The following is a 13,391-nucleotide window of genomic DNA, read 5'->3' on the forward strand; positions in this document are numbered from 1 at the left end:
CAGCGTACTTCATTCCTTCTGCCTGCTCTGCTCCCCGCTCTGGCTCTAGTGGTTCTCTCACCCTCCCATGCTTCTGACTGTACCCAGTGCTTGTATAAATAAATAAATAAATCTTTAAAAAATTTTTATTTATTTTTATACAAGAACCGGGGTACAGGCTAGATACGCGGGAGGGTGAGAGGATTCACCAGAGAGAGAGAGAGTAGGGGAACAGAACGGCAGACCGAAACACACTGCTGAGGGGAGCAGCGGGCGAGACAGGAGAGGTCTGCTATGCCATGTGGGTATCTCGTAGCCAGCGGGATCGAACCACACTGTAGAGGCTGGGACAGCTTCACAGCGCTGCGCTCAACCTCCTGCGCCACCAGGAGGCCCTTTAGGGCATTTTTTTTTTTTTAAAGATTTATTATTTATATACAAGCACTGGGTACAGTTAGAAGCGCGGAAGGGTGAGAGAATTTACCAGAGTCAGAGCGGAGAGCAGAGCAGGCAGACTGACGAAGTACACTGCTGAGGGGAGCAGTGGGCGGCAGGAGAGGTCTGCGCGCCATGTGGGACCCTCGCCCAGGATCAAACCGGCCAGCGCTCAACCTCTGCGCCACCAGGGGAGGCCCCCTTTAGGGCATTTTAAAAAATAAAACTTGAAAGTTAAATGTAGAGCTTACATTGCAATGACAACACTTCCTTAACTTAGTTTTACCCATCTCTCAATTTCTTTAAGATCTTCTACAAGACAGAGTTCTATCTCCAATTTGATTTTATCTTTTCTACTAAGGTAACCTTAGCCTACATACGTAGGACTATTTGAGTTATATCACTATCTTACTCACTAGAGAGAGGGAAATAAAAAAAGGCCATAATCTCTCCATGTCAATAATTCCTGGATTAATACTTTCATATAAGTCACTCAAAACCTTACAAGCTAAATTAAAATTCACTAATGAACTTTTCACCAAATCTCCTATATGGTCTACTTCAAGCTTTTTAAAGTCACTTAAACATTCCTTGATGTTTTCTGTCGTTCATTCATGTATTGCCATGGTAATTATTCCTCTTAGTTCTATTTCAATAGCTCCCGGGTTTACTCTCCTTAACTCTCCATTTGCTTTCCCCCCTCTAAGAAAAGTTTACACTCAATACCACATTATTGTCCCAGGATCACCACTTAAATACTGGCTCAGGAGCTTGCACCAATACATCTCACTAGGGCTCAATAATCCAGCTATTGTTTTCTTATGAAATCACCAGGAGGAAAAAGCTGCATGCTAGAGCACAAAAGCAAATAAATGATTTGGAAATTTCTTAAAAAAAAAAGCAGAACTACTTTCACTTAAATGCCCCAAATTTCCTTGTAAAATTTCACATAAAATGGGAGTGGTTATTACTTTTTTTGAATATATAAAATTAATGTTATCCTTTCAGTAGTTTTTTAAAATTACTACTACTGCAGCGTTCTCAAGTTTAGCAATCATCAGATTTAAGGGGGAAAAAAACTTAGATATTAAAACTTACCTAAATAAAAACTGTCTATTGAGATTAGAAACATCTATAGTATCCATGTCTATGACATGAATCTGTCTGAAACCAGACAATGCCTGTAGAAACAAACAAAAAACAATTAAGCAGAAATTTCCTCACATTTGAAATTTTAAGATTTGTTTTCAAGGTAGTCCTAAATCTACAAATTTTTAATAATAACTCTGTATAATCTATTCAATGATTAAACCATCTTATAAGGTACATAAAACTCAGGGCTCCTACAAAGATGAAAATCTTTAACTATTCAGTTTTAAACAGTGTATAACCAAAAGAGAACAACCCAAAATTTCTACAGTTTTGCATTTTCATAAACACATCTCAATACTTGTGGCTTTGCTATTACAAGATACTTTCATTTTACTAATATTTAATTTACTTTAATTTTACTATGAACAGTTTTTGCTATTATGTTTGCAAAATATTATTAAAGCAATTCCTACAAGCTTTATCTCAGTTTACATGACATTAAGCATGCCACAATTCAGAAGTAAACTATTAAAGAGAAACTATATTATATAAATACACCGTACACTGAATATACAAAGAACTATTAAAAGTACTGAGTCAAGAACAAGCAGTCAAAAAAGCTAGAGAAAAGCAAAATACTGTTGTGTTTCAATGATAATGCCACACACTCTAAGAGCAAAACCACTATTCAAATTTATCAGCAGAATTAAGTCTCCATAATATGCTTTCTGGTCTGGATCCATTTATTTAAGTGATTACATTAAATCACTTGCTAATAATTTCCCCATTTTTCTGTCCCAATTTACAACAACTCTTATAAGAGTTGTCCATACTTGTTCTCTCAAACTGCTCTCTTGACCTTACTCTGTTTTTTGTTTTACCTTTAAAAGGACAGGTTTATTAGCAAAAGGAGTTAGCTGAAGGACTATGCACTTACATAGTCACAGAGGGGCAGGAAAGCTATTTTGCAAAGTGAAAAGGTTTGTGGAAAAAATACCTGTAGTCACAGGTAGGCAGGAGAGCTGTCTTGAGCTTACTCTGAAAAAGCTTTTGCTCCCACCTCTCCACCAAAACTGCACTTGTCAATGTCACCAGTGATCTCCATGTTATTACCTCCAGTGATCAATTCTCACACCCTCTGACCTTACCTATCTGAAGTACTTGGCAGGGTATGGATCAATTCCTTAAACATGTTCCCTTGGTCACCACGTGCTTGAAAACTGGAATGCTTTTTAAAATTAGTTTCTAGTTCACCACTCAGGAGTTTCCTCCCACCTAACTAGAGAGAATTTGGACTATCCTTCATTAGTTCTGGTGAACTCAGATAATCACATTAGATAAACAACATCTAAAAGACATAGTAATTTTCAAAACCAAACTCAATCATCCTAATTTGCTAACATAACCAAATATACTCATTTCCCATTCTTTCATTTCCAGTTAATGTTAACTCCATCTTTCCAGAGATCAGGGCTAAAACTTTGCTATGTCATCCTTAATGCCTTTCTCTCATGCACCACAAATCTGTTGCATGAGCTAAACCTGTTGACTTCATCTTTAAAACATTCATAATCTGACCTCCTCTTTCCACCTCAAGTCTACCACCATGTTCCAGGTAACTATCACTTCCTGCCTCAATGATTGTAACAAACTTCTAACTAATCTCTGAGCTCCCTCCTGTTTTTCCTTTGATCCAGTCAGATCAAGTTAATTTGATCTGCTTAAATCTCTCCAAAGACTTCCTAATTCAGTAAAACTCAAATTTCTTACAACAGCCTTCAAAATCTTTTGTGATATTTACTGCAAGGCCCTATGTCTCTTATTATATCTCTGATAGCATTCTGAAAAATGCTTCCTCTTATCCACTTCTGCTTTAGCTATAACACCCTTGCTGTACTGGAATATATACGCCACGCTCCTACTTCACAACTTCTGCATTTGCACAGTCTACTACTGTCAGAAATATTCTTGCTCCTCTTGGCTCAAAGAGCACCTACCTTTTTGTAAGCCCTTCCCCTTCCTACCAGGCTACCTATTTTCTATCCTTCCTTTCTCCATAGCATTTATTACCACCTAATATAAGGTGTATTTGACTTGTTTTTTCCCATCACTAAAATATAAGTCAAAAAAAAAAAAAACCACCTATCAATATTGTTCAATGCTTATTTTTAGCATCTAAAACAGTACATAGCTTATGGGGAAGGAGGGTCAATAAATATTTAATCAATATTAATGCCATATACTTTTTCTTAGAAGAGCATTTGGGGGTATTACAATTAAAAAACATGCATACCCCTATGTACTTATGTCTGAAATAAGCAAAGTAAGTGGTAAAACTGAAAACCCTGAGTTTCCTTCTTTTGTCTAGGAGGTTATTACAATGCAATAAATAAATACCAAGGCTACTCCTAAAGTTGCTAAATGACTAATCCTCAGCTCTAATCTCCAATTACATTTAAATTAGTATATAACACATTAAAAATAACAATTTCCTAAATGGAAGAGTTAAGGATTAGGAGATTTGTGTATAAAATGCCTACCAAAACCACTATCCATTCTCCAAAAATCCTTCCTTTCTAGAATTCTTTGGTTTATGTACTAAATGAGTATTTATGGCTGATAAAGTACTGTCATTTTGGCACCCCATCAAAGTAAACTGTACATATTGCTATTTCATGTGAAACTTGTCTCCCCAATGAAACTTCAAATTTATTAAGTATAGAGACCATGAATAGCTGCTACAATCCCTCGAAGAATCCATCACAGGTGATGAAGCAGTTTTGTAGGTTTTGTAGTTTCATTAGGAGTAAGATTAGTGTTCCCTAGCAGAATTAATGTGGTTGTTTATATTTAAATTATAGCCTCATGGCCAACTTTTTAGGTCCTTTAATTGGTTGTTACCTGCTTCATTTTCAAGTAAGTCTACTCTAGCATTTCCACTTTTTATATACCAAGGAGTACGATACCTGAAGATAACGTCTCTACAATCAATCCTCCCCTATCCATTTTTGTCAAATAAACTGACAAAGACTTATACAAAGCTACTCTGTGGTAACCAGAAGCCAATGAAAACAACTAATTAAATCACAAGTTAAGGATATCCAAGCAGTATATGAATATATTTCACTAAATAGGAACCTTGCTTAAAATGATATTCATTAAAAACAAACTGACCAAAAGGGAAAAAAAAAAAAAAGAGGTTTAGCATTCCCAAATTTCATCAATCTACTACTATAAGATCCTCAAAAATTACTATCTGGTTAATGACCTAACAGTTCAGTGAAAAGAACACCCTAAGAATCAATGTCCTACATTAGATTCCAGGCACATCATTACAATCCAGAAAAACCTGAGCAAGTTATAATATAATTTTAAAACTTACTGTCTCCTTCTATATGAAAATACCTTATCCATGTAACAAGATGATTTTCAGGAGCAAAAGAAAATAATAAATTCTTTAAAATTACATGTTAAAATATGAAATGCTAGTTTTTATAACTTACATCATTGAAACTAATGAGTGTTCTGCAAGAGGAAGCAGATTTGTTTGCTTAAAGAGCAGAGAAGAAAACAATTTCTAGTGACTTTATAGCTGAGAACATTAGTGTTTTAGAAGTCCCAAAGGTTATCTAACATTTTAATTACTGTCTGAAATATGTCATGCTAAAGTTAGCTAACAAAGGCTCAAGTAGCAAGGTCAACAGGCAAAATAAAAAAATTTATGACATAAAAGGGAAAATGGTTAATTATCACAAAGAAGAAAAAAATACATATTTTATATATAATTACCAGATTTTTCAGGAGCTCACATCCTAAGCCGCCAGCTCCAATCACTAGAACTTTACATGTATCTAACAAAAACTGAAGAGACTGTAAAGAATGAAAAGGCATATTAAAACTGGTTGACAAAACCCCAAAGTAACATCAATAAAGTAATAAGAGCCATAAAACAGTTTTTGATGTTTCCGTGAAAAATTCAATTTGGGATAAAGAGTACTTGGTATTTAATAAATTATTTCAAATTTAAGAACAAGGTAGAACCAGAAGTTCTATAACCCTATATTTATTTATAAATTATTTATAACCCTAAATTATTTATAATTTTTAATTTTTTAAATTAATTTTTATTGTACAAATTGCAAGGTTATTTGTAACAAGAAAAACTATGCCGGGCCTCCCCGGTGGCGCAGCGCTTGAGCGCTGGGCTGCGAAGCTACCCGCAGCCTCTGCAGCACCGGTTGGATCCCCGGTGGCAGCGCCAGTTCGATCCCCAGCCGCAGGGCAAGGGTCCCACATGGCGCGCAGACCTCTCCTGCCGCCCGCTGCTCCCCTCAGCAGTGTACTTCAGTCCTTCTGCCTGTTCTGCTCCCGGCTTTGGCTCTGATGAATTCTCTCACCCTCCCGTGCTTCTGACTGTACCCAGTGCTTGTATAAATAAATAAATAAATCTTTAAAAAAAAAAGAAAAAAAAGAAAAAAAAGGAAAAACTATGCCAAGTTAAACATTCTTTTTTTTTTCTTTAAAAGGGGAAAGTAGCAAATTCAATTATTTAAGTGATTTCCTAAAAAAAAAAAAAAAAAAGTGCAAAACACCTTTAGAACAGAGGATCAAGTACTATACAAGGTATTCAAAGGTCTAAATAAAATAAAAGTAGTTGTAACAGTAACAACTACTTTTGAATATAATGACTGAGACTTCCAAATCATTAGATCACAATAAGGAAAAAACTGATAAAACTCTTAGAAAATTACATATCAGCAGAAATATAATTTGAAACAATCATTCAACAGGAGCATCTTAAATTACCAGGGGAAAAAAATCAGAAGCATAAGAAAATATGGTAAAATTTATTCAAAGAATGGCAGAGTTAATTCTGTCCAAGATTCAAAAGAAAGGTTACTCAGATGAGACACTGGGTCAAACCCAAGAGCATGCATTTTAGAAGCAGCACGGTGTTTCTATTTCAAAACAACATCTCTTTATAAACACAAAGGTCATAAAATTTACTATAAAGAATACTTTTTCTGACTTTGTAGTGAAAAACAAGTTGTATCTAATTTAACATTTGCTTTAAGTCACACTATTAATGTAAAATTCTATTATACAGTAATCACATAACTTAAACATGCAATTATATTGGATTTAAATTACTTGTTTCAACTAAATTTCAAAAATTAAGCACATCTATATTCCTATCAAAATTAATTTCTCAAAGCAAGACTAAAAAGTATTGTCAGAAGTAATTTTAAACTGGAATTTAAAGTGAAGTATGACTTAGAATTTTAAATGAGGTTATAAAGTTTATGTGCCCTTGAAAAAATCTGTATTATATGAAAAATGTAAAAAAAGACTCATATTGAACATTTAAATAAAATCAATTGCAAATATTCAATTTAGCATTTCAAGATAACTTATACAATTTTATTAGTATTTTTATTATAAGAGCAAATTAAAAGGAAGCATTTTATTATTTTTGAAACATATAACTAAACTATTAGAAGATTTATTTAAAAATAAATGTTTCTCACTTCAGTGCTCGGTTCGAAATCAGGGTGTGTGAAGGGTCCAGATCGCTCGAGGAACTTCTTTACATGGTTCCAGCGACCTTCCCAGTCTCCAGTGTCCCCACACCCACCATCAACAGCCATTCTGCACAGAACACAGTAAATTCAGCTGCAAAGATCAGTATGAAAAAGCCACACTTACAAACATTAGGGGTTTCCCCAAATGAAAAGGTAATCACACCAAACCTGCTCAAATAAAAGGGAACAGTCAATGTGGTTTTCTTATGCTTTCATTTTCCCTTGGTGGCTATTATTATACGATTTAAAGCTAAGAACTGCACATTTGATTAAATATATCAGTCTACTTGTTTGGAATTCCTAAAGCAACCCAAGAAAAACTTGGGACAGCGGTCAATTAATGAGAAGTGGGCTTTTCTACACCTGGAAATTACAAAAGATCACTCTAAAGTCCAACCTGTTCCTTCAACACACTTGGATCAGGAAACATCAGTTACCAAAACCCCCCCACAAAACTTCACTTTCAGAATTGTGAGGCTTCAAATCTAATACAACTCATGTTATTTCCATATTTGAAAACAGGATTTGCGTATTTTTGATGAAAGGAACTTTCACGTATTCTTTTCCGAATGAGGTCCCAATTTTCAAAAAGAACTTCAAAACTATTAAGTGTTTTTTGTTGCAAATAAACAACACAAAGTTTTAGGTTCTAATTATGCCACAAATAGGCATTAACATCTGGAGACCCTAAGAACAATGAATAAGAAGGGACTCCTTAAACTGTATTTTCTTATTCACTGAGGGCAATATTCATATTTGGTTGTGCTTACTTTTAACTTTCAAGTTTCCTATAACCTCACAATTTCTACCTTCGAGTATATTAGTAACACCTAATTTTGTACAAAAAAGGATCAAGAAGTATTAGCAAAGCAAGCAATAAAAACAAGATAAATTTTGATGTCACAACTGGATTTGGTTCCACAATTAACAGCATTGTGACCTTGAGAAGATTACAGCCATAAACCTCATCTGTAGGCTGTTCATAGCTACTTGAGGTCAAAATGAGGATATAGAGATAATCCAGAGAGGCCCTAGTATGGTACTCGGCATATACTAAGCATTCAAATTTTAACTATCATTTTAAGCAAAAGTGAAAAGGAAATGAATAGTTGGGAAGGAATGTGAAATTTATTCTGTCTTTCTAGTTCTCTTGCAATATAACTTTCTGAGGGATGCCTACACACTCTGAAGTACTGTTCCTGGGAATTGGCACAGAAATTACTAACTCACCACACCCACTGCAGGAGTACCCCCGCCCCAGTAGGGAGGAAGAAAAATATGTGGCGTTGGCATGGTTATAAAACATTTAGTTTAAACCTGTTTCACCAGCACAAAACTAAGCATCTGATAAGAAGTAGGATGTGTAGTAAAGAGGAAAAATAAACTCTTTGGAGTCAACTCTCTGCTTTAAGAGCCAATTACTTTGATTTGAGTGCTTAGTACAACACCTGATATACAGTTCCCATAAAAATATCTGCAATTAATACTACTGTCTCAGTGTTTATGAAAGACCAAAAATAGGCTAATCTCCGTTTCGTGTTTAACATGTCTTTTCACAAGACTGCAGCTCTAACAATTTGGGATAGAGGAAGGAGGGCTCAGGGTCCTTCCGCAAGACCTTTGGCCCAAGCACCCTGGCCGGCCCCTGCAAAAATCTGCTGCGGTGCACCCGGGCCGGAGCCCGCCCGAGGGAGAGAGGGCAGGAGCCGCCCGCCCGGCACCTGGGGCTGCGGGACGGGGGACCGGGGATGAGGCCGCGCGGCCTGCGCTCCGACTGCCCCACTCCCACCCCCCCGGTCCCGCTGCGGCTGGTCCCCTAGGCCTGGGGTCGGGGGAGGCGGGGGTCCCCGGAGAGGGCCCCGGCCTCCCGGCAGCACTAACTTCTCAGCCAGCAGCTCCTCTATTCTCCTTCTTTTCTTCTCCCTAAAAGAAAGAGAGAATAAAAGAAGGGTCAGCATCACGCTACACACTGGGCGCCGCGAGGAGATGGGGGGCGAGGGGACGGGGCGGGGGTCGGGGGGACCCCGGGTGGCGGCGGCGACCGCCCACCGCCACGCTCTCTCACAGCCCAGCCCGGACCCGCGCGCCTGCAGAGCCCGGGTACTTACGGCTCCTCACCATCCGCCATATTGTTCTCCGCCTCCTCCCAGGTGCCCCCACGGCGGGCGGAGCCGGAGGGGCGGGGCCGGAGGGGCGGGGCGGGCGGGGCCGGAGGGGCGGGGCGGGCGGGGCCGGAGGGGCGGGGCCGACTTGGCTGAGGCTCTTCAGGGCATTACACCTTTCCTTGATTATAATCGTATAAATGTAATTATATATAGAATTATCTTGATTAATACACTTATTTAGATAAATCACATACAGTGTATAGTGGTGTTATGCTGAACGCAAATACAGCTATAATACATTATTTTTATACAATGTGTGTGTTAGTGGTTATATAAAATGACATGTTCTAGGAAAAATCTCCTGGAAGAGCTTAATATGCCAAAACTTCCCTCTGCGGAAAAACATGAGAGAATTCTCACTTTCTAATTTTCACAATTGATCCAACATCTTTGCATAAAGATACAAACTTTAAGAATAATTTTCTGAATCAGTTTATATAGGTGCTATGGAGAGATTATTGTTTTCTTTCCTTGTGAATATTAAGATTAGTATTTTATTTTATTTTTATCTATAGCAATTTTTTATTTATATATTTGACATCATTGTTTTAATTTTTAATGACACATCTGTTATGTCAGATAAGAAATTCAGTGGAAATAGAACCATTAATAAATTGAAAAAACATTCTTTTATGGGGAAAAGCATGTAAATAGATTAAAAGTATAAAGAAAATTGCAAAATTCAAACAATAGTTTGGAACAACCATAATCTCATCACCTAAAGACAAATGGTGATAGAATTTTGAACTATTTTCTTTCAGAGTTGGATAAGTGTGTGTTTGTGTGTATGTGTGTGTGTGAGCGTGCATGTGCATACACACAATTGGATGGCTAAATACAAAAAAATCATGCTTTACGTGTACATATCCATATATAATATATATATATATATATATATCCATGAGGGATACATATATCCTTTCTTAGAGCAGAACAAGAATGAGATTTAGAGTTAGAGTGAACGGTTTAAATCTTTAACTCTCCACTTACTGACTATAAGACTGTGGGCACTTCCGTGTCTTTATTTGTAAACTGGGGGTAATAGTAACACCTGTAACACTGACAACTAAGTGAAATCCATAATGGCTCTTAAAGTAATATTTCTGATCAGCCACATCAGCATCATTTGGGGAGGTGTTATAAATGTTCAGCCCCATGCCTGGCCTTCTGCAAAGCCTTGATGATTCTGTGTAAAATGAAGTTTGAGAACCACTAAAATGGACTATATGAAGCCTGATGAATACTTAGTAAATACAGGTGTTACTAATTGTAATATTTAATCTCTTTTTGTATTTTTTTTTTTCATCCCTCAGTCAGGTTCAGTTCAGTAGCACTCGAGGAGCTGAAAGTCATTGTTGGGCAGAAAAGGGGGGTTGGTGGGTGGGATTTGAAGTTCACAGTCCCCATTCCTGGCAGGACATACCAGCCTTTCTCCGGGTCACATGTTTCGGATTACTTTCATTTCAAATAGATATATCAGAAATTATTACACTATTTGCTATAACATATACAGACAAACGTTCAGGGTTGTCCTACGTAGAAGCACAAGTCTGGGTATAAGAGCCCCCTACAGCTAATCTAGCCCCCTGGAGGAAGAGTGACAAAGAGCTGCTACTACTACTATTTCAAATAGTGTCTGAGATAAAGCAAGGATTCCATATGCAGTCATGTTTATTTGAAATGCTTTATAACAAAGGTGAAAATATGTAGAGGAGGAAAAAAATCTGCCATAAGAGAAGCATGGAGGGAAAAGGGGAGAAAGGAATTATGCCATATGAAGTAATATCTGCCTTTAAAAAAAAAACCTTTGGAGTTTTAAGCAAATAAGTAAAAATAGACTGAACAAATGTTTATTAGATTTTAATTGCCTATGATCAATAGTCATCATATTGTTACTAACACACATTTGACAGCTTATGGTCATATAGTATTGAGCAACAGGAAGGTCAAAGTTCTTAGTCATAGCTCTCTAATGCTCACTGATCTCTCCAACAGCTGTGGGTTCCTACTGGGGCTCCCACGCTGGTCTTGACCAAGGTCATTTACTCTGCCTACCCACAATGCTGCTTCTTGAAATTCTTGAGCCCAGGCGAATTATTCCACACCCTCTGACTTCCTGTAACTGAGCACCAAGGCCTGGCACATCTCTAGTGAGTGTCTCAATTTCATTTATTTATTATTTATTTATCTATTTAGTTATTTGAATTAAATGCTAGATATTTATTTTCTCACAGTTCTGGTCGGAGACTGAAAATGCAAGGTCAAGGTGTTGGTCCTCTCTTCTGAGGACAGTAAGGGAAGGAGATGATCCAGGTCTCTTTCTTTGGCTTGTTGGCTATCTTCCCCTCTGTTGTCATAGGTCATCCTTTGTCATCGTCTGTGTCTGAATTTCCTCTTCTTACAAGTAGACTAACTATACTGACCAGGGGCACTCAAGATTGGAGAAAATTAAGTTATTTCTTCACAGTCCCTAGCAGGAATGGGAGAGCTAAGACTGTAATTTTCCTCTGTCTGACTTATGACTCTCTCATTTTTCCAGACTCAAGAAAATGTGGGAACTCAGAAGCATTTTCATATATTTTTAAAAGATTTATTTATTTGCGCATACAAGAACTGGGTGCAGGCCAGAGGTGTGTGTGTGGGATGAGAGGATTCACCAGAGACAAAGTGGGGAACAGAACAGGCAGACTGATTGAAATACACTGCTGAGGGAAGCAGTGGGCAAGACAGGGTAACTCCCTGGCCAGGGATCAAACTCGTGCTTCAGTGGTTGAGGATAGCTTCCTAGGTTGCGTCTTATCCCCTTGAGCAACCAGGGAGGCCCGCATTTTCATATTTTAAACTTTATTCAAAAAAAGTATCACCTATGCTATATTTAAGTACCTATTTGATTTAAAAACCAAATTTTCTGAATGGCAAGATAATCTAGAGTCATTGTAAGTTTTTTAACTGCCTTCTTTCTGAATCATCAGTGAAAATTAAATTATGTCTTCTAGACTTTGCATTAAGTATTTTATTGCTTTCTATTTTTTTTGAAAATTGATGGTCTGATGATTGTGTTTAGTTTCTTTTTTAAAAGCACCACTCTCGCGTTTAGAGATTCTGTTCATTATCTTAGACACAGCATTTTAGAATTGTGTCTACCAAATTATTGCTTTAAAATGTAAATAATATGCCCAACCCATAGCTGCAGTTCCCTGATTGTTTACTTTATCAGAATGAACCATAGTTTAATAATTTCCCCCAAGAGAATAGGAATAGAGAAGAGAGGTGAAATAACAAACCAGCTCTTTCATGCTACATGTCCTTTCCATTTTTCCTATCTCATTTCATTCATAGTGACTCATAGTGAATCGGGAAAACACAGGCATTGCATTCAGATGTGCAGAGGTCATTAACTGCTTAGTTTTCAAAACCAGCTCATCCTCCAGTAACACTAGAATCATCTTCCATTCCATTTTTTTAAAAAATATAATTTGGAATGTGAACAGCTGCCAGTATTTTCCCCAAAAGTCCAGCACACATCCCTAGGTTGAACACCCCAAAGAGATATGTCAAAGGAGACCGTTGGTATTCGGGCTGTTAGGGAAAACCTTGCCACCTCGCTTCAGACAAGGATTTCCTCGGGTCTCCTTCGGTCACTCACCACTATTCCGAGCTCCGTCCCTTACTCTGTCGCAGGCTCTGCTTAACCACTTAGAACCAATCACGCAGGAAAGAAGGAACAGAAAATCCGCCCTTCCGCTCCAGTTTCGTTTGCACTGCTGTGCGCCAACCGCAGAGCCAACGGAGGCCGAGCCACCAGAATCTCTATAACCCAGCTCAGCTGATCGGTTGCCGCTCCCGCCGCCTCCGGATTCCAGAGGCGAGGAACAAGAAGCTCGGCGACATGGACGTGAACATCGCTCCGCTCCGCGCCTGGGACGATTTCTTCCCGGGCTCTGACCGTTTCGCCCGACCGGACTTCAGGGACATTTCCAAATGGAACAACCGTGTGGTGAGCAACCTGCTCTATTATCAGACCAACTACCTGGTGGTGGCTGCCATGATGATTTCCGTTGTGGGGTAAGTGGGTTCCCCTCCCCGGCGCTGGTGGGGACAGCACGGAGGGGGCTCGGGGTGCAAGATCGGGGGATGC

The 13,391-nt window shown here is 38.1% G+C and overlaps 1 protein-coding gene across 1 annotated transcript; it reads right to left on the reverse strand.

Annotated features, from left to right (window-relative positions):
• Positions 1 to 1,512: 1,512 nt before the first annotated feature.
• On the reverse strand, positions 1,513 to 9,256 carry LOC119243947 (NEDD8-activating enzyme E1 catalytic subunit-like; the record flags this gene model as incomplete). Its single annotated transcript, XM_037509761.2, has 5 exons — positions 9,197 to 9,256; positions 8,970 to 9,011; positions 7,035 to 7,155; positions 5,296 to 5,376; positions 1,513 to 1,595 (listed from the first exon to the last, which is right to left on the reverse strand). Coding segments are annotated over exons 1-5 (347 nt in total), but the record flags the coding sequence as incomplete, so codon positions are not given.
• Between the last annotated feature and the right edge of the window lie 4,135 nt (positions 9,257 to 13,391).

This window comes from Talpa occidentalis, unplaced genomic scaffold (assembly GCF_014898055.3).
Source record: "Talpa occidentalis isolate TD23 unplaced genomic scaffold, MPIMG_talOcc4v2.1 talOcc4.1335, whole genome shotgun sequence".
Taxonomy (NCBI): Eukaryota; Metazoa; Chordata; class Mammalia; order Eulipotyphla; family Talpidae; genus Talpa; species Talpa occidentalis.